The sequence below is a fragment of the Atheta coriaria genome, unplaced genomic scaffold (assembly GCF_025399875.1).
Source record: "Atheta coriaria isolate IRGN ID8LTWV9N9 unplaced genomic scaffold, Caltech_Dcor_3.1 hic_scaffold_7_pilon, whole genome shotgun sequence".
Lineage (NCBI taxonomy): Eukaryota > Metazoa > Arthropoda > Insecta > Coleoptera > Staphylinidae > Dalotia > Dalotia coriaria.
In genome coordinates, this window is record NW_027045449.1 from 8,074,951 (window position 1) to 8,098,214 (window position 23,264).

General features: G+C 40.0%; 1 protein-coding gene across 1 annotated transcript in view; it reads left to right on the plus strand.

The window, feature by feature from the left end:
* Positions 1–23,264, plus strand: part of dally (division abnormally delayed protein) — a 61,422-nt gene that overhangs the window by 14,587 nt on the left and 23,571 nt on the right. The window contains exon 2 of the mRNA XM_065307015.1: positions 10,482–10,625. Within this exon, the coding sequence (XP_065163087.1) occupies positions 10,482–10,625 (144 nt within the window). The remainder of the gene's footprint in view (positions 1–10,481; positions 10,626–23,264) is intronic.

The window sequence follows — 23,264 nt, forward strand, 5'->3', positions numbered from 1 at the left end:
CAGCACCGGAAGTTTGCCTAGTGCAGTGCAAACCGAACCACGCAAAGTTCTATTGAAAAGTCTTCCATTACATCCATTTTTCACCAGAGATGAAAAGTTGTGGAGGAAAATTTTGCCGAATGGAATAATTTTCCGCTCTGCCTTGCTGTGCACTTTTCGTTATGTTTGCTCTGGACGAGCAAATACGACTTTTTTTTAATTCCCTTTGCTGGAAGGCCTCCAATAGACTATTGGGAGTAATCTCAATCAAAATTTCGTGGTTTTCTTTTCAATAAATAATCTATGAGTTGTGTATCGCAAATTCGACCAAAATTAAATTTGCTGACAGGAAATAAAACAAATATCTATAAATGAAAATATGTATAGTTGTGGTAAGTAAAGTTAAAACTTAAGTATAATCGGAAAAGTTAATTTCGGCTACAATTAATTGCGAGGAGAGCTATGACAATAAATATTTAGATAAATTTTATTGACATTCGTTCCTTTTATGGCTTACTAGATTAATTCGTAAACGTGCCTCTATCACCAATTTGCGTTGTAGCCGTGCGTGTAGTGGGTATTCTAGGGCACAATTGCTTTCAGATGGGAATATGCAAAGTGTGCTTGAGGATGATCCAGACACGCAAATGTGGTATCTCCTCAATGCCAGTGCAGGGGATAGCTCATTTCATCGTTTTGGAGTGTTGTGGGTCGCGTTCGGGAATTATGATGCTCTTATGTGTTTGCGAAATGCTTATTGTGATGTTCCGTTTGATGTCTATTTATTAATGGGTTAAACGCTGTGTAGTTTAATGGGTTATACGCACGTACGCACCGTCAATGTGGTATTTGCAGGAATTCCATGTTAATTGCTCGTCTTGTAAGCGGGTTGCTATATGGGGGAGGAGCCGGTAATCGATTTTAATAAATAATGAAGAAAAATGTTTTCATATTTTCGAAATTATTTTTAACTGATGTTTTTGCTTGTTTCAGGTAATGAATGATGAGTTCCGACAAAATACATCTTCCCAGGATCGATTCATTTTACTGCGCGGGCATCTATTGTACATTTTTATTTTTGGTTTGATTATTGATCCATTTCTCTAATTCATGGCGTTTGTGTTGCTGGTTGGTTGGCCCATTGTACGCGAGTAAACTTCATGTCATGGTGCACTTAAGAAAATGCAAATCAAGCGCTGGCTTGAACTAGGCAGGAGACGGGAGCGACGTAATGATTCCATTCGCGATGTGCGTTTTAGGGGTTTCGGGTTTCCGTACACCATCATTTGATAATCCATTACGCGCGCTGGCATAATATCGGCACATCCCGCCGTTATGGTGTGTGAAATTGGCGGAATGCGGTGGCGGTGGCAGCGGTGGCGGCGGGCGCTGCCTAAGTGTCTAATGTCTGCCGTTGCGCCTTTCCGCTGTTCCTGCTGCGCCTTCGTCTTTTCCGCACCCGCGAGATATACATCCCGCTCGCGTATTTTCGCGTTGTTCGCGTCAGGGTATAAATTGCAATGTCACTATACACACGCCGAAACAAATACACTACACGGCAAAAAGGGCGAAACCCGAGCGGCGGAGAGGAATAACACATTTGCTCATCCCCTAAGTTAAACGCAGCCAAAACGAGCTCGAGACGTATCTACCAGCGGGACCGCGGGTGAAGACGCGCGACAAGCGTCGAAATGCCGCACTCCGCTCCCAATCCCCGCAAAGCCAAACCGCCCACTTTTCCTCTAAACTTGGCGGCGGCGGTTATAGAGGCGGCAATGTTAGTACGGTATTCGTATGCGTGTGCTCTTCTTCAAGCTTCAACGACGCCGAGATTGAATAACATCCGGATCTGAAAAGAAGCAGCGCTTTGCCGCCGCCGGCGAAATATATAATAAATCTCTGCAAGAGATGCACTTACGCTCGCTTATTCATGCCGTTGCCATAGTCGCGTGCAACGCACACCGCGATAGTTGCTTTCGTATTGACGATGGAAATTAACTGCTGCAAGGAGAATCAGCATCGATGAGGTACGCGAGGGCGCGCGCGGTGGCATCGTGACGGCAAAGACTGTAATTCATATTTAATCAATCGGAAACTTAGCGTTTTGACGTGAGCGCGCCGTTCGCAAAGCACTACCGTTTAAGTAAGCAACTCCACTAATGTATAACGAGCTGAAAACGCACGCCTCGCAGCTGCGTGCGCGCGCGCGCTTCCAGCCCGCCTGCGAGAAACTTTCGACGTGTTATAAAGCGTGAAATCATGAACGATAATCGTCGTTATTAAACCTCGCTCATCTATCGCTCGTGCTCAAACTTCAACAGCGCGTTGAGAGGCGCCGGTCGACTCAATCATCTTCGTAATCAAATTATTTTAGACTAAACCACTAATTATTCTAATTCTTCTATATTCTAACACTTTAACTAGGCGAAAAAAGTAATTCTAGTCGAATGATTTCAAGCATATAACACTTTCAAATAAATTTATTAAAATAAAAACAAATAAAACATTTAAATGAACTTTAAACTTTTGTTTTGGGTTTGTCAGTGTAATACTGACGTGTTTTTGTTTGATGTTTAATCGAAAGTCATAAAGCAGTTTTAGTATCTTGCGTTTAATCGCCCGAATCTAATTCCTTGCTATTTATACTGCGTGCTTCTGAGCGTCTAATATTAGTTCAATTTAACGATGCACACGATGCGTACTTTTAATCACAGGTATATCAATTAAACACATCTAAGCAAGTGCCAATTTAATTATACATCACACAGGAAGTATCGCAAACATCAACGCAGGAGAAGAATAGGTAACATCAATGAAGTTTAAACTTTTAAATGATCTTGTATTTCAAATAACCTTTAAATTGTTTTGCTAATTGGTGCAAGTATCTGCACGCTCTGCAGTTTACATTTAGTCCTGAAAGTCCATTCGATACATCATCAGGTTTTTTTCCATTGTGTTATATTGCAATTTCAAAACGCCGCCGCCATGCTTATTAAAATTTACGGCGGTTATAAAACGCGCTTTTCCGTCTTCGATAAATATTTAATTGTTATTTTATTTGTCCGGCTCGTCTCGTCAACCGCCAGGGCACTTAACGCAGGCTTTTACATTTTCATGGCCTTCCATCCCTTATGCGGGTGTTTTTGGATGTCTTTGCTGCTGCCGTTAAGTATTATTTATCTAGAAACTTGTGTTTTCTTCCTCGAACCGCGGCTCGGTAAGAAAACAAGGTATATGTTGAAAAAAACTTTTTTTCGTTGTCGCGCTCCAGTTTTGAAAAGCTGAATTCATGGCCGAAAAAAAGTTTCAGCGCCTACGTGCGTCTGTTGAGGGAGACGGATGCTTGTCGCATCCGCCAGCGGAAAAAGAGATGGAAAAAATGCTGTCCTGGTCAACCGAGATGGCTTCGACGTTTTATTCTGTTTCGCGCTGCCATCGCCCCAAAGACTAACAACGTTTTTCCGGGGCAGGCGCAAAAAGTTGACTATGCTGAGGAAAAAGAGGGAAATTGTAAGGCGCCCAATACAACGGAGGCAACTGCCAAGACGGAGATAAAAGATGCGCATTAAGAATAAATTATTAAGCTCGAGGACAGGGACGCCGAGTTTACAATGTGAAATTAGCGAAACTGGTCATGTTTATTATTTAACATTTGATATTTTTATAACTTCACAATGCAATTAAGTGTTTGTGCTAAGTTGGTAAGAGTGGCTTGAGTAGAGATTATCGAATTACGCGGCCGGATAATACGCCTTTAGTTGGCAAACGGCGTAAAATGGTTGCCAATTCTTTTTATGCGGTGCGTAGTGGGCGCTAAGGGAGGAAGTTTTTGCTTTTCCGCGTCCGCGCGTCTCTCGCAATTTCCTTCACTGACGAACTTATATTTCTGTGCGCATTTTCCGCTACTCCCCGAGCGATTATATGTGTAACTCGAGATTGTTCTCGGGAGTTACCAACTCCGCCTGCCACACGTGTGCAAGTGGAGCACATCCAGATATTACGATGGCTTCAAGCGGCGTGAAAACGCTCCTGGCGTGCGGAAATAAAAGGAGCGCCGAAGTCGAACGACCACAAGGGAAGTTAAGTTCAGTTGAGTCGGACGCGACAGGGAGTTTTCCCTTCTCTGGCGGCCGTTGCAAGAATGGTAAAACTGTCACAGATATCTCTCGGTTTTGCGCGGTCGCACTCGTGAACACGCCTGCACGCGGCGCACGTCAACAGGAGTAAACTCTCGAGCTCGGTACTTTTCAACTTTCAACGAGCATTTGCTTCATTTTTCCGCAAGCGTATGAGATATGTGGCGTATGGTTTGCTGCGTGCTTTTGTATATTGCTGGTTGCTAACTGCCGACACTGTGTACAAATCCGGAGTGGTGCACTTCCACTTGTTCGGCCACGTCCAATGCCGAGCCGACGGGCGCGATATGCAAATCTGACGCTGAACGTGCTTCCGAGGCATTTTCAACGGACTAATGCCTTGTCCCTTCAACTGCTGTGCTGTTCAGCTCAATTAGAAATGTAGAAATCTTTTCTAGATGTATGACACTTTGAATTAGAATATTTTGAACTGAATTCTCTCTGTGTATGTGTATCAACTGTTGGTCATTATTATAAGTCAAAGAGAATTTTATAAAACTGACACTTCCTGTTACACAACTTTAGTTGGATTTGGGGACTGATTTAAACTTGCATTCGCTTTAATATTATGACAAGTTGACCTTATCCATTATATTTAGTTATATTTAGAACAATATTTTGAAAGTGCAATAAATTTGCGCGATAAGTGCGAGTCCTTGAAATCCTAGGATAATATTGTAGGTCCCGACTGTGGGCGTCAGCGTGCTTCCAATGCTTGCGATTTAGTTCGTCGTCGTTTTGTTTGGTAGCAAGTTACAGTCGCGTTTCCATAAAACAGTATAAAAGCGGGTAGTTTTCGGCGTCCTCGACACTCATTCGAATCGATAAATAGTGGCGCCGCGATGCCGATGCAGTACGACCAGGCGGGCGCCTTCGCTCTGCGCCAGAATCGCGACTAGTTTCGTTGATTTTATGTATTCGCTCAATTTCTTTTCTAGGCCAGTTTTCGCTGGCATTAGGTTGATATCTTAACAGTTAAAACATTCAAATCACTTTCGAGAAAAGCCTTGTTCTGTAAATAAATTACTACGAATTAAAATTCTACCCAAAGAGCGGGTGAACATATATAAAGTTAAATAGTGCATAGAATTGGAAATCTCGCACTCTTTCATGTTTAGCCTCACTTTTAAAGTTAAAATTTTGGAGTGTTGTGTAAGTGACGTATTGGCACATTGGCAGTCAAGGCGCGGAACGAAATGGAGAAATAAAAGACAATGCAAAGTGCGATAAAGCGCTACAGTTCTATATGTGTGTGACTGTATGTGCTTTCGAATTGTAAATCGGGGCGGAAGGGCTTTCCTTTCGGCCACGTCCGTCGAAGCATCAACAACCTTCGCTTCACTTTATCGCAAACGGACGTCTTGCCGCCTCCTCTTCGGCAAGCAGAGACGCGATGCAAATAACTTATGTACGAAACTTCAATTTTGACCTAACGACCTATTGAGGAGGAGACCTTCGACGAATGATCATGTGGGTGTTGTGCTGTGATTTTTCCGTTTTTGTATTTTTCGTTGGCGCCAGCGTCTGTTGGCACTGACTTTTTTTTTCGTGGCGACAGATATATCATTCAAGAACTCCACCCTTTAAGAGTTGCTTCCAGAAATTGATTCTTCAACCAATACAGTTTTGGTTTTTCCAGTCGATTTTTCCTTTCTAAATATATCCTGCTCTTCCCTTATTTGGCTTGATTCTGATTGATGCACTATCCAAAAATAACTGTGACATAGGTCATCATCGTGATGAATATTCGATTATCATCTCCACTTTGCTGTTCATCACTGGATTGCCATTTGAGGCGTTAAATTATTAATCAAATTTACCAAGCGGCTATTTTGGCGTAAAGTAAGAAAGCGTGTTTCGTAAATTATTTCCGCGGTATATCGCTTAATCGAAACGAGCGTGCCCGAGTGCCGCTTTCACACCCTCGGCGTTATTTTTTATGCCGTACAGAAAGCCTTATATCTCTTTCACACTTTAGTGGCGAGACGACGTTTGTTTCCGAAAGCCCTGATTTTCTATACCTACTTCGCGCGCGTGTTGCTGTCGCGCCCTAATCCAGCAACGCCTTTGATATTATTTTCCATCCTTGTGCATTAAATCTCCCCGCATACCAGAATTCGACCACGATGAAATATTCAGCGCTCATCGGAGATTTTCCATTTCCCATTCACAAAATGTGTGACTACGGTCGGCGTCGACTCATTGTGTTCCGGGTTTCACTTCTCGGTTTGGGTTTTTCCTGCCGTATTGTACGTCGCACACTTTTGGCGTTTGCTTCAAGATATGAAGTCGGTTTTCGAGAAGCGAATGTAGGTGATGCGACGAGTGGAAGAGATGTACAGAATAAACATAACCTAATTTCACGGGGATCCACTCATTTCAAATCCTCACAAATTGAGAAAGATTTCCCTCGGCTAACCGACGAAGTGAAGAAATCCTTGTTCTTTCTATATGCATGACGCTCGAGTGGAGGAGCGAGCATGGGAATTGAATTGATTAGCAAATAGAATCGAAAATAGAATTTGATGTTGTTATTCTTCGTTCTTTGCTGCCTCGGCAAAAACTTTCAAGTACATAATTAGAACACGAAAAATTGAATTTCCTTTTTGGATTAAATTCTTGCAAACACGACGAAATTCGTAAATACGGTTTCATCTCTTAATTTCATCAAAATGAAAACATCTTTATTACTATTTATGTGTAAAGACTTTTTAAAATCTCTATTTAGATGGTTATAAATTTCCTCGAAGCTTTTTTAATGCTTTTACCGTCATCGTGCTTATTTAAAGATTATTATAGAGATTCATGTTTTCTGTCATTACAGTGTTTACGAACGAATTACGGCACGCTATACGCAGTGTGTGCGTTTCACTTTCAGCCTTTCGGAGGCTGAGAATTTTACATCAAACAGTTTACGCGCTAACTGACTAAATATGTAAACGACTCACGTAATTTCTTCGCTACATTTTGAAGACTATAATTAAACCTTTTTTTCTCGACAGTGTTTGAAAAGAGCGGAAAACTATCGACATGCAAGCAATTATCGCGCTAACTTCACATGCATTCACACGTGTATTCCTCGAAAATGCAAGGTTACGCACGTCATAACGTTGTTTACGAACATTTCGATTTCCAATAAAACGTTGTCTTCAATAACTTCTATTTTTATCCGTTCGGTATTATCTACTTGCAAGATTCTGGTGAGTGTGGAAATGAGATTGAGTTCTTCTCACCAACGTGACGAGTAACGACGAAACAAGTAAAACAAAAAGCCTTAATTAACACTTTAATTCGTTCGTATTTGAGTTGCTCTGCCAATCAAGTTGATGTATTATGAGGAGCCCAAGGGGAGAAAAGTAGCTAACGCAGGAGCAAAGTACCTGCTAGTTGTAAGTTTACAGCTGAATTCCTCGAGCTTTCACGGATGAGAAGAATTGGAAACGGGAAGAATTTTCGCGCGCGTCGTAAAGGCATTGAGGAAGAAGAAGCTTAGACACGCCGGCAGGAATAAACATTAAGCGTGCTGGGCGTGAGTGACTCGAAGACACCTCGCCTGTACATCATTCTGTTTACTCTTCCAACAACTTGACGCCACCTCACTATTTTTATAATATTACTGAGTTAGAAGGATGGACGTGCCACTGGTTTATTGATAGGCGGCTTTCGAGGATCAATAACACTTGAACGTATTGTTTTTATGTCGACGCGTTTAATGGATTTTCACTTTGAATGCGCAATCAAAACACATAAATATTGAATTCATGGGACGAGCGCCTTTTGTATGAGTACGTAGTTATTTTCGTGAATAACTTCGCGAGCCGCTCTAGCGAAATTTACGACTTGATTTATGCAAATATATTTATTAAGTGTCCATTCATTTATTTATTTGCATTTGGCTTTGTTGATAAATGGATTTTGAATTTTTGCTGCGTGTTGGGATGTTTGTTCTCAACTAATTTATGATGCAATAAATATTGCAATTCGAAAATTTTACCATATGTTTTATGCTCAAAATTGGAAAATGACACTTAACAAATTATCTACTCGTTTAACTTTTAAATCAGATTTGCTAACTATTGTTTTCGTGTGCGTTTTACAATCGATAATCCTTGAGGATTTTGAATTTTAAATTTATTGCTAAACTGTTATTTAATTATTACCTAGTGTTGATTTCGATTCTTGAAGAAACTAAATCTTAAAAACCACAAGACTTTTACGTCACCTCCACACCTTAGACATTATAAGTTCTCGAATTAAATTGTTTTAATCGCATTATATTCAAATCGTAGATTTGAATGCGAATGGAATTTTCAAACAAAGTGACAAGAATGTCTCCTATTCTAATTCTAGTGTTTATGTTGACACTATTGACATCAACACACGATGAATGTCGATGTTGCAAGCATCAAATCCTTAACGAAATTTATGCCGAGATTAACATAATTCCAGTTCGAATCGCTAGTTGCCTCCTACTTCTCTGCTCTAAGCGAGAACAATAAACAATAAAACCACATCGATTCACACATATTATCTGGCGATGCGATAACTGCAAATTGATCGAGCGCTGGCACCAAGATATGACACAATGTTAAAACAATATCTTGCGGTATTGTGCGACATAATATACTATTTCCAAGCATGTTATTAATAGGCGCACGCATGTACATTTGGTTGTTGTAACTTTAGTGCCATGAGTGTGCTCAACCATAGCCAGTCTGAGTCTTAGAAGACAGCATAAGTAATAATAAACGTTGTGTTTAACATTGTCTTTGAGCGTATGTACCTACTTGTAGACTTATGGCTAATGTGTTCCTGGTACAATAATAATTCAATTAGTTTAATCATTTAATAAATAACATAAATGTCAATGGAACAAAAAGACGCCAGCGACGGGCGCGGCTATTTAATTTTTTTCGGGATTTGAACGTCATTAAATTTTCTGCCTTCTTTTGTTCTCGGTCGAGGTTGAGCGTTTTGCTCTAAGCAATTTTTTTTATATAAATTGCATTTTTCGAGGGTTAAAGGAGTGAGGCATACGTTTGTAACGCGCTGTGGCGATGATAAATCTGCATAAACAAGACAACTTGAAAGTTTTCCTTTATGCCCCTTCTTTTTTTTTCGTCGTTTTATTTTGCACGGCTTTACATACTACAACCGTTCAGGAGTGCACACTCTTGAATATTCTTTGTGAGCTATGCGTATCATTGCTTCGATCCACGTTGTATCATGATAGAAGAGTATGCGAAACAAAAGTGACTTTAAGTCTGAAAAATATGAAGAGTTTGCCTGGAAAAATCGCATTTTTCGAGGAACATGCAGACATTGACATAGTTTTAAAAATTTGGGTCAACTTCTAAATTAAAATTTAGTGATAAAAGTCTCGCATTTTTTGCTAAAACATTTTGAAATAAAATTCCTACGATTGAAGTTAAATTTACACTTTTGGAAAAACGAATTTCACATCCACTTCGGAAATTTATAGTTCAATACTTAGTGCATGCTATTCAAATCATTGGGTGTAGCGTTAATCATACATCCGGAGATTAATCTTGTGTGCAAAATGGTTCAGCGAACCCTTTTCGGAAAAGTCACGCGTTCGATGACATCTGTGATACCCGCTGCGCGCACACCACCATCACATTACGGATGTCGGCGGTAAATGTATATAATACGCACAAATACGGGCAAATTCAGATGAGGGTACACGCGTTGTGGATGTTGCCAAATACGAGCCCTACTTACACACAATCTATACGTAATGCTATTTTCAACCGCCCCCGCCTCTCATGGTGGTTGATGCGTTTGCCAGACGCACAATGAGCGACAGCCGCGTTTGCACTCGGAAACCCGAAAGCAAACGGCGCGGTCTCTAATTACGTGTACGCGGGGGTGGTCCAGTAGTGGATTAATTAATTAAAGGATTGCCACTTAATTAAATTACGCGGAGAATTGCGCAATTCCTTTCCGATACGCAATTATTGTTAAAATTGTTTTGTGGCGCAAACGCTGACAATCGATGTGATGAATAAAACTTGATGGAATGGGGAATGTGGATCGAAATTGGTTACGAAACCATTGCTTCCAGCGTTGACATTTTTTTGTGAATTTGCTTCATGCGGTGGCCGGAGCTTATGAATTAATTAAAATCCAACGCATTTGTAATGGAAACAATTGAAATGGGAATCAGTACAAACAAGGGCAAATACATGCTCAGCGGGGAATGCGTTTCGATTCGATTCCGGTACCGTTCACAATTTAACCCCACCGCGCTTGTTTGTACAAACAGCAGTTTCCTCGAATTACACACCCGCCATCGAACAAACAACGACGAAATTTAATTTCCGTTTCTGTTTTGTGCGTTTACAGGGAATATTTGCGGTGGTCAGTGCTGCTCTCCGGACTCAGAGCTACTTCTTCGCAAGCAGGGACAAGAAGTGTTCGCCGACATGCTCCGACATAAGTCGCGTACATTGCAGGGACTCCTAAACTCAACTGCTACTTCTTTGCAAGGTAAGAGGTCTTATACTATTTGGGCTATGAATTGCCAGCTAGAGGTCTATTTGTCTCACGTACCGTTACTATTACATTAGTTTTTACTACATCGACCCAAAGATTTCTAAATATTAATGTTGGACTAGTGATGCAAATTACGAACAAGTTGATTAAGCTCTTTCTAATATTTACGAGTAAAGTAAACTTATACATAAGAAATTACATTCATACAGTATAAGTAATTATTAATCTGTTAGGTTCCCATAGCTTACAATTAAAGTGTTAATTAATTTTCCCGTAAATGGCAATCATAGTCTTGCCGCCTTAAAAGATCAGATCCCAACATAGAAATTACACGTGTCGTAGGTTATAACATGCAAAATTAGTGTAATGACGCAATAACAATTCGAATTCGCCGTCTACAAGATTCCGTGCAACGCGCTCCAGAGAGGACCGATTTCCCTTGGCACACGGAACGGCTGCAGATAACCTGATAACGGTTGGTCACAAATCGATTCCGGGTCGCTACTTCTAATTCAACATACGGATCGCTTCGGTTGCTTAGGTCACTTAAGATAAACGCACACTAACTTCTAATTGTTATGATCTTCGATTCTACGGCTGCAGAAGCCGTATAAATAAATGTATCCCCTCCAATTTGCAATTATCGTATGGTAAACCAAGTCGAGTTATCGAGTGTCGATCACAATGACAGTGAAGGCAAGTGGTCTATTTAAAACGCTTAATTAAATTGTTCGTGCAGTTTGCACGCCGATAGTCATCGTATCAAACACGTGCGAATTGCCCAGATGATATCTACACAGCAGTTTAATAGCGTAGGCATCCGTCGACGTGGTGTTGCTCGAACTTGCCAGACAGACTGTCCTTAATACTTCCATTTTGGCAGCCGAAATATGCGGCCGGACGGGCGAGCAAACCGATACATGTACATCCGGGATAAATGCAACATACACCGAATTCGCAGTCACGTACACACAAGTATCGAAACTGTGTCATGCGAACCCAACGTTTTGTTGCTGCTGCAAATATCTCTCGAATAAAAATAGTCTGTTTCGGGAATATAACCGCACAAACTCGCTAAATCCTATCATTAAATTTTCGGAACAAAAATATTATATATTTTTATTCAAGTGCATAATAAATTTATGTTTTTATCATGCAAGATATGAGTGACAGCATAAAATTTTAGTTTTAAAAATGTTGAATGTGAGTTTTTCGAAACGGATTTTTGGGGGAGTTAGTCCTAACGATAGTTGTGATCTGTTGTGACACATAATAAATACCTGTCGTTTGCATACAGATCGAATCGCGTTGGTTATGTCACTTTCGACGAATTGCAAAGTCATGCGTGCGACCGAGTTTAACCTTCAGTTTGCATAGTTTTGTGTCAACTGAATTCAAAAACAAAACTAAATATTAATATATTTTAAAGTTGCACGTTTGGATTCTTTCGATTTTATTTATTATTATGTTTTAACGTGTTATTTGCGTGTTGCATCAATTTATAAAACTGTTAGAGCACATAAACCGTTGTAAAACATTGCAGTCACGAATTAAATGGAAATAAAAACATTATGTAAATTTAATATAATTACTTACCGCATCGGCAACGTAAATTGATTCCGATTAGTTAATTGAAATGCATTCGTGCTGCCAAACAGCAATCGTTTCGTTAAAATATGATAATGACTATAATTCATAATTTAAACATAATTATTCAAACACACATTCTATCATGTACGACTCGCGTTAATTACATAGAATCATAAGTGAGTGTTGGTTTTCGCTCCTAAAGCGATAATAAGAATGAATTATTTAGTGTATAATTTTTATTCGAACGCTTAGCGTGCTGTTTGCGTCATAATTACAGCGAAAAAAAACGAAATAAAGCTTGAAGAAGCGTGTGCCCGAGTCAGAATGATTTGGCGTGTAATACGCGCGCGTGTCTTTTTGTGCCCAACTTATCATTAATTATTGTTTAATGACAAAGCGACACGCTCGCGAGCAGATCGCGGAGGGTTTCCTCGCGGGAAACGAACGTGGTGTGAATCTTCGCCGGCGCGTTCCGCTGATTGTGATTAAATGCATAAATGTCTTTCGCATGTAAATTTACTTTCTACAGCTACTACAGCGGCGTTGCGGCAAAGTTTTAATGGTATTGTAAGAATGCTCTAATTTACGGGGCGCAGGCCGGATTCTATTTAATATCCGGCTGAAAATTCGACATTAATTTTATTTCGGCGATACTCGTGCACGTTTTATTTGCTTTGATTAATTGTTCATAAATGTACGTATTCTTTAGTTCATTTACTACATTGTTCGGAAAAACGGCGCATTCAACACTTATAGTATTCCGCAGCGCAAACATTGATAATTTAAATTTTAAATACTTGAATAAATTATTTTATCAGGGTGGGAATATGTTTGCAAAATGAATATTAAGAGTGTATATCCGGAAAGTCTTAACTACCCCTACACATTAGTGCTTCACCGCACTGCTACTCTACATGCGCATCCGGTTTTGGTGAATCTGATACTATCACGATCGGCGGCGGTCGCCGCGTATTTCTCCCCTGCATTGTACCATTTTGATAAGTTGATTACGTGTCGGCCGATACGGGAAACACTGATTAAGAGGGGCGTCGTCTGACACTAGCGTCTGGTGACCCAACCCTCCTTTTCGGCAAAGGGTTTAGGTTTAATAGAAGCATAAAGGGACCAACATGCGGTGGTGTAAAAACGAGTGTCCGGTGTTCTTCGCGTGCGTGATATCCTTCCGCGCCGGAAGTTTATGCGAATTTTATCGCGACACTGCTTCGGTTAACTCAAACGAAACACCCGTGCTTGTATTGGGTTTCCTCAATGTAATCGAATCTTGTGCGTTCGATTTTTTAATTGAAAATCCTTGTTCGTCCTAAACCAACATCGTAGATTCACGAGCGGGGCTATCTACAGCGCACAATTTTATTATCATTTTCCAACTCTTACTTAAGAAAGCTGCAGATTACCATAATCCAATTATATTACCTACCGTATATACCTCGTGCTTGTTTCTGGCTTTATTTCATTTCGGCATTTCTTCTGCGCCTAAGCATATACCTTGAGCACAATTAATTTACAAATTTTGCTTCCTTTTCTTGAAAACGTTTCGGACTCATCTGCGTACCGCATTACGGTAGCGCGATTTCCATTAAAATTTTAATAATGCGCACGTCGACTAAGAAAATGAGGGTTTAAATTATCAAAATCGCTTTAGTGCGTTCACGCACAAACGTATCTCGGTCGCGATTATTTTTTCTCCCAAAAATTGTCCTCTCTTACTCTTTTATTTCGGCCGGTGCGCTTCTATATTAATGTGTCCGTGTTTTTATGTGCGCGCAGATTGAAACACATAATAAAACCATGCCGTCCTCGTTTCCAAATTACGCCGACGCGATCCTGCGTCGAAAGCACGACGCGCGCGAACTAAAAATAAACAAAGCGGAAACCATATGTGTGAATAACGCCCGACCGACTGAATGAAGCCCGTCGGCGGCCATTGACAGTGTCCGATTCTTGTAATTAATGGAGCATTTCTAAAAACAACAATATCATGGCGTCTGGGGCGCAGCGAGGTTTCAAGTTCCAGGTAAATTCGGTCGGTTTTAGATGAAATTTAGAACGAAATTTAATACCTCGGCGAACGTAATGAATTGCGCTAATTAAAGAATCGGAGACCAGGTTGCCAGCAAAATGAATAACAGAAGTTATAATAATGATGCCTTATCTTTATTCGTAACAGTTATAAAAATTTTAATGGTCTTTATTTTTAACCATTTTTAAACGTTTTATTGTTGTCATACAATGTAATTTGCACATCTGTCTCCCTTCGTTGAGAGATGTTCCTATTTTTGCGAAAATTAAACAAACAGAATCAAATGTTATGCGTGTCCTGTGCAGGCTTCTATAAAATCAAATATGCCTTTGCGGTAGCTTGGTACAATTGTGGCAATAATATATATTCCCACTTGTTCGCCGTGTTTGTACTCATAATTCGCCAACGGCCGCCACTAAATCACAGAAATCACTTTGTTAAGTTAATAAAACGTCCGGCTGCGCACACACACGCACACACGTTTTCCAGCCGTGCTCCTTTGCCAATGTAAACATTGCGCTCGATACCACATTCATATGTAGCCAACGTCCGCGGGGACTGCGAATATAAACCTAACCTCTAATCGTGCACATTCGCTGCGGATCTAAATTTCGCGTCGCATTCGTTGCAAACTCGACTCTATCTCAACTAGCTCAATCCGTTTCCCATAAGTGACTCGCAAACATGCGAAATCTCACTGTGTAAATTGATAGTTTGCGCTTTCGTATGACCAGTAGGCGGCGAGCTCAATTCGCCTCGATGCACTTACGAATCCAAGTAAAGTGCAACTGTTTAAATATAGGAAAGTCAACGTTCACCTAGCGCTAATTTGTCTCATCGAGTTGTGCAAATAATACTTTAGTTACCATTCAGTTTCAGCTTAACACATTTTAAATCGCTTCGTGAAAATGCCACAAATGAAAAATTTTCGACGATAAAGGACTATAACAGAAAACAATTAAAAGGAAATTTTATTAAGGCGTGGTTTTCCACCATTGCGATACAATGTCGTCGTACGTTTGGTTTTCGACTTTCAACTTTTACGTTCTAAGTTTAATCGTTGCGAAACTCGCCACCGCACTACTTAAAAAGTTTTAAACTGTCGCGGTCGCGTTAGTTTTTCGTATCAACTTTAAATGAGAATTAAAACCATAACTTCTATTCTCTGTGCCCCATCTTGCAGTAACGACTTTGCGGTGTTATATCCTAGATATTTCTTTTTCCGTTTCAATCGCGATACATTGAAAGTTTGGCCGAATACGAAAAGCAAATGTAAGCGCATTTTGATAAACAGAAGGAACAGCACATAAAATATTCATTGAAACTTTTGTGATTCTTATTGCGCGTGTTGAATTTTTCAACTGTTTCGCAATTTCATGAAACAACTGTGCGCACGGTGTCTGTGGAGGAGTCACACAGCGTTGTGAAACGTTGAAACAAAAACAATAACTCATGCGCTTCGGCATCACGCGGAAAGACATAAAATCTCTCTCTCGGTGCGCGCCTTTATTCTGACTTTACATATCCACTATCCACCCACAACAACAGCGCAATCCGGACGATCACAATGGCGGCGGCGCGTTCCTACGAAGTGCAACAATGACGCTGAAGAAACATACAAGTGTACAAAGTGCAAGACTTGCGAGTGCATGTTGTTTTCTTGCGTTAATGGTCGTGTAGGAAAAGAGCATAATTTTATGGTTCTAGCTCGGGAATAAGTTTTAGAGTTTTGTGCAGACTTGTGGAGCAATGAATCTTGGACAGATTGCAGAGTTCACTACCTTATTTGTCAGGTATGCGTCATCTTGCGGAAACTCATCAGTTAGCTTGGTGTATACCTAGGAATGTTTAAACCAAGCTTATATTCCAATTTTAAAAGATTTGAAAATATATTCAATTTAATTATTTATTCTCTGCTATACTTACACGCTTAATTCGTGTCTGGAATCCAATTGACAAGCGGAACAATACAATGCGAATTTCCGATAAAGTGTAGCGAAGGCTGCTTTCAAGTTTAGACTTGAAACAGGACCTGATTCTTCCGAAATTCAAGGAACTCACAACCCGTAAGATTTCTACAAGTTGTTGGCGCACGAAAGGAGCCGAAAGCTTTTCGAAAGCTCTCGCTCAAGCTGCAGAATAATCGCAGGGCAGCTTCATTGTTCGGCTTGCCTTCACATTGTTTGGCTGTTTACTAGAAATAAAGAACGAAGCGCAAACAAACGAAAAAATTGTAAGTTATAAATTTGTGATCTGGCGTCTCTGCGCAATGCTCATAAAAATGTCTTTTGTGTGATTTCCTGAAAGTAACACAAAGCAATCCATTTCTCGTGAAAACAAACCAAACTACACACACTCGCTGGAAAGATCCGACAATGGCAAAATTAACTTAAAATAATAGAACGTTTTTCAAGCTCGTATACTCACTGCTAGACTAGTCTAGTCTCCCTGGCGGCTTGGTCTTCTCATTCAGCTAAGTAGTCCAGTTTTGGGCGAATAACTTCGTCTTTGTATGGAGTTTTAATGACGTGATGGTGCCGTAAAGTGACCGCCTCGTTTTAGTTTAACAAACTTTCGGCGCGTTGTTTTGGCCGTTAATCTCTGGGTACGCTCTTTGAATGTGGAAAAAGTTTTATTAGAGGGACGGTTTACTCTTGTCTAACCAAGCTTGCGCAAACAAACTAAACAGGGTCGTTGCTTGCCAAGGGTCGAACTACGCTCTTTAACCCTCCACCAATGCTACCGGTTAATTTGTTCTAACATCATGCTGTGGATTTAATATATTATGAGCAAATAAAATTAAATAAAACGATCAGACTATGTGTGCACATTAAAATCATGAGCTATAAACTTTTGCTTGGCACGAAACTTTCATCGTGGAATGTTGTCATGAGGTCCTACCTTAATGGGAAAATGAGTGGAATTTAATTTAACTTGAAATTCTTAATTGCTCTTTTAATTAGTCGTTTTAAATATTATATGAAAACTTTCCGCCGCTTAATCTTGTCCTGAGGGAGCAGCGTTTGCATTCACGCTCACATTTTTATCGTAGGGTGTCACCGCGTATCGTTTTCATTGCGGAATCTGTTTGTGACGGTTTTATTTTTGAACAAGATTCATTAAAACATTTGTTCTGTACGCCTTTTGCCGGTGCCCGCTGATGGTGGTAATTTTTTGGTGCGCGCGAATTTAAAATACCGCTTTGTTGGTGCGCGCCACGCGAGGGAGTGGGTGGCTGCGATCAATTTTCTTGGGAATTATGATGGTGTCGGTTCCAGTGCGCGCATTAATCCTTCCTGTGGCGAGCGGGAGCGCATCGCGTTTGCGGAAAATCCACAGAACTGAGGATCATGCACCGCACTATACCTTTCTGTCAACACTCTTCGGGGGCGCTCCGCATAAATCCCTTTTTACTGAAGCGGCCCGGGATGCTGGCGACCAACCGCAACTGTTTAAGCTGCACCCGCAACCAGGTTGAGACTGTAAACTAATACGGGTTGCGTCTTTAGTTTACACCAGCGTATTATAAACTACCAAGTTTTTAAAATTTACTTAAAAAAAAACAGTTTATAAATATTTTTTAGTTTAAGCCCAATAAACTTCGAAATTATTAATTATACAAAAATATTGATTGCCAGATACTTGTGCAGTAGGTATTCATATGCAATAATAAGATAAATTATTACGCAAAGGTAATCCATAGCCGAGCGGCTGCCTGACACATTATGAGTAGCTTCTTCATAAAGTAAGAGTTTGACTTAAAATCATCAACGTGCTTATTCATGACGCAAGCCTTAATACTTTTTAATACAACGCACGCGCAAATATATACCTATATATTTCTGCAATATGTTGCGTAACGGCAAACTTGAGGCATAGCGCACGCTATCTTCCTATTTATAAATTCGACGCCAGCATAAATTATATACTTAGTTACGCGAGCTGGTACACTTAAATCGCGGCTGCGAAAACCTTGAACGCCTCAGTTTCGCCTCATCAAACTCATTCATTCGCACACCACAGCCGCGAAAATGTTCTATTTTTATAATATTTCTGATGCGATGTTAGCGCTGTGGATGTTTATGTATTATCGAAAAAAATGATATTATGTTTAGAAATTTCTCCAAAAACTTAACATTGCATAATGTGTGAACTTGTGGCTGTGAAAACAAATATTTAGACATGCTGCGGAAATATGAGCAACTTTTCAATTTGTTTGTAAAAACAGCGAAAAATAACGAAAGTAAACTCCCCACGCGATGCCGTGTTTATTCAGCAATGATTGGCATGAAAAGCGGCGGTCGTTTGTGTTTGCAAGCTCGATTGTTTTTACATAATGTGTGAGTTAATTGGCTGACGGTGGGTCCTCTTCTTGCTGAAATTACTTAACTGTTATCCGAGCACGACAGAGCTCGCTCGTACGCCACTCGAGTAAAATCTTTTCGCAGTTGGTGTAAAGTTCCCAAGGACAAAACATCAAGTGGCGCACTTACGTCGAAGCAGTTGGGTTATTAATAACTTCCCGACAACCCTTCTCACGCGCGTGCCGCTACTCGGTGCTAGTTTTGCAGAGCGTAACCGAGCGAATTCACAAACTATTTCACTTTCCGCAGTCCCTCGCGCTAATTTTATAACAGGAAATTAGTTATTGCAAGCATTGTGAATTCATTCAGCATTTTCACCGCATTTCTTCTTTTATTGTCGCCCTTATTATGACTCAATGCTGTATAACAATATGTTTCATTTTCTAGTTTTTTTTTTTCATCGATTTCGTGCTGCGCATACGCCAGAAATAAGCATGATTTTCGGCTATTGACTAATATATCATAAATCTGACGACTTTTAATATAATATGTGTATGAGATCATCGCCAGACGAAAAAGATTGTGACTGTATTTAGCGGTCGCGCAAGGGTCATCGCTGAGCTAGCAAAATACAATTGAGAATTCAACATTGTCTCTATACGTCGCGTGTGAATGAATGAATAAATGGCTGATTTATTTGGTATCATCGCGGATGTGCTTTATAGATTTTTTGCACACTTGGCTAATTTCAATTTCTCATTAAAAGTTCATTCGTACGCGGTATGCCTATGATTCGCAGGCGAATTCTCTCAGGCAGCGGGTGCGCTGCGTGATTAGCAACCGATTAGCATGCGGCAACAACGCGGCAATTAATCAGAAATGTGTCAAGAATTAATTAGAGTGAGCAGTTAATGTGCGCGCCGATGAAATTTATTCGGCTAATATCTTATTTAGATTCAATGTTTATTTATTGTCATCGATAATTACAGGCTTGGCACGTTGGGCATTTATCTTGTTCAGAGAGAATGTTGATGCATAATGGTCTAAACTAAATACATGGAAATTACTCTATTATCGCCAGTGTTAACATGTTTACATTTTGCCTAATTATCGAACATATGCTTTCAATTTTCTAACTGAGCTCACAGTGACAGTGCGTTTATTAGCGTGGGATTAGTAGATACGTAATTATTAAATTAATTTTTATAAGTGTATGTTACCAATTAAATCTGCATTTATACCACTTAATTATTTCTGGAAACTTAAGGCTAGTTTTTTAAAGTATAGATTATGTTTTGATTTTACCAAATTGCTGCTACTAGCGTTATCTAAATTGTGTATTCAAATGAACCACACTTTTATTTATATTTATTAATTGCGTTAAAAGCGTTCTAATTTGCACCCCGCTTCTTTATCCTCTTGCACCCTCCCCCGTATGACGTATAGTTTCGTTATTATGACGACTGTCACTACCGTACCGTGGCACAACCGTACCCAGTCTACCCTATTTAGCTATTAAATGTATGTTAAAAAGGATTTAGTAAAGCGTATGTTCAGTTTTAACAATTTACATTATTTGCAGATTTTATTCATTGAAATTTCATTTAAGCGCGTCGGAGGAGTCAATATGATAACTATAACTATCCTTACAACGACAATAGTCCCCTCTCTTCGAATGCATTGCCGCATAGTTTCGCTGCGTTGTGGAATGGCCACTCGGGATAATAATAAATCGCACAGTTCATTCCGACCATTATCATTAGACTGGCGAAACTATTTGTTATATCGCCGCAATACCATTCGGCCGCGCCAATCCTGCACATCGCAATGTACCGCGCGTTACAGGCGCAGATCGCGACATTGCCGAGCGTCTCGCTTATTTCGGGATCGATGCACAACCAACACGATATGACGCATAACATCATCGGACAATCGGTATTTGCATGCGCGACAGCGAAGAATATTAGAAACGAAATGCGCGAAGAAGAGTTGCGCTCTTGATTGGGGTGGCCGCAAAGCTGCAAATATAAAACGATGACTTAACAGAACGTTTTGATTTAATACGAAACTCTTCAATTAAATACGCGCCCACATATCTTTTTAAAGTGTAGAAGACGTAGAATTAATTATAACAAACTGGTGCAATTCTAAAAAATATCGTAAATCTGTTTAGGTTAAAATTACAAGCGCAAAGTTCGCAAAGCGAAAATTCTCATTTATTAATGAATATATTTTTAAACGAGTTAAACTAATAACTTCGGATTCATTAATTAATGGTGGCGTGTTGATGAGTTCTGCGCGCTTCATTCTAATTGAAGGCTGTGCGTCTAGCCACCCAGCGAAATGTTTTCTTAAACCGCGTGCGTGGTCATGCCGCATCGCGTTTTTGAAACATGAAATTTATTGAGACAATTGCGTAGTTTACTTGTCGTCTGAAATTAAAATAAACTGATATTATATCCTCTTGTTGCGCTGCGGTTTCTTTTTTACTTTCATTGCAGTGACATACGCAAGAGAAGCCTTAATTAAATTAATTAAGATACTCCTGCACATTGTGATGAATCACTGTAATTTCTATTTATGTATGGCTTTGGCAAATATTATCATCTGAACAAATAGCTTTTTTTCGCGTTACAGTTGACAAATTTATTTGGGAAATGCGTATTTTTGAATCGTGTGCCAAATGCTCGATGTTTATTTGGATCGCGTATTTTTATTAATGTGAACAAAAATATATAGGGGTCGTGTGAACGCGTGAAAAAATTTCATCGCTATATTTAAAGTTGTCAACATAAATGTAATCAGTTATCGGGGCATGTTTATTTAGTTTTCCGCACGATTAAGAAATTGCTAGCGGATATCCGCTAAGCATCACTTTTTGAGAATGATGGCAGTAAAGTAACGCAGTCGTAAAATAGTCCGCTTTGGCTTGTTATACGCGGGACGTGATCGGATTGCAAATGTTTTTCTTTGGGGGTTGAAATGCGCGTTGAGCGAGTAACTTGCTCGATGCGGAACCTCAACGACCCTATTGATATCTTTATGGATTATTGCGGGTATCCCCTGAAGCAAAGTGGACCATACCGGTGGTATTGTCATCCGGCTCGAACACGAACGCTAATATTTAGATTATTTCATAGTTGCTCAACTATGATCACCAGGGACTGAATAATTTAAACTATGTTTTAATATGCTATTGTCGTTTATTTGTTTTATATGGTCAGATGATTTTGCGTACTTGGTGAATTTAATTTAAATATTAGTTTAATTAATTTTATTGGGATCAGCATCGGAATGTTCAGAATGAAATTAGTGCAATTTAAGCAATTTCATGCAATAATGGTTAACGCATTTATTTGTAATATGTTTGGATTAAATCTACTATTCCTATTCCAATAAATCAATAGTAGTTATTTGCCGTTTGAATATATTTTACGAGGTAATGTTGTTTTCTAACTTAAGACGTTCTCAAACATAAATGAATTCGGAATGATTCATCTCTATAAATAACGCATTAAAGGCGATTTTTGCAAATCGAGTTTTGCATGTTGAGTTCACATCGAGACGTATTTTCGCTCCGTAATAAACAATGTGCTCAAAAGCTCAGTTTGAGAATCCAATGTGTTTATTTGAAGTTCTGATATTGAGTCGACATGCTCTGTCCAATTATTCCGCTCGTTTTTTATTAACGTCACGCGATAAATATACACAAAAAATATTATGTCTATGAAAAAGTTTGTTTTGCCAGGGCGAGAGCAAAAGTTCTATTTCCACTTGGTTGAGGATCAAACGATTTCCCAAACGTACACGGTAATTTCAAATTGAATTAGGAGTTTTTTTTCTGACGTCGTCCAGGACACACATCGGTATTCATAATTTCGGGCGAAAAAGAAAATTCCCTGCTGCTTATTTTTAAAGCAAACTTAACAGTTCCGAAAGCACCCAAGAGTCGATTCAATAAAAGAACTTCAAAGAGATATTAGATTCCTGGGACTTCTTATCAAAGCTAACGCGAGAACTATATAAACCTGGAATTAAATATAAATATATGCAAGTGTATTGTGGCAAAAAATCTGTTGGGAGCCTACTGAGCGAACGAAATAACTCAATAATTAGACGAGTTGTCTGCGAGTCAACCTGCAGCAGACATAAAGACGCCGAAACGAGACTCGTTTCTTTCTTTCCGAAGCGTCATTCTTCGAGATTCATTTAGAAACGCGCACACACCGAGCGCCACAATGGACGAACACTTCTCATATATGTATATATGTAAGATTGAGCGCATTATTAATATTACACCGTCGGGGGGGTAAGGAATGCAGTTCGGCATCCACCCTCCTCGGCGCGAGCGAGCGCGTCTCCTTCTCGCGCCGTGGCGGTCAGGGTGTCCTTTGCTCGCGGCCCGGCCGCGTACCCGACGTGCGAACCTTTCCCACGAACGACTTTTTGTAAATTCCAGTCTCAAAAACCCACTCACACACATGGCACATTCGTTCATCTCACTCGGACCTTCGCGGATTGTTGCGCCGGCTCGTTTTCCTTTTGTGCGCCACGCGCTCGCTCTTGCACTCGCACGCACACACTCGCCGCTGGGAATAATAAAATTAAAAGAATAAGACGACATAAAATAAAGCTGAGTGTGCGCGCGGCGTGCGCGGAGGCGAGAGATGGAGAAAACGGAACGCACACATCGCGGGA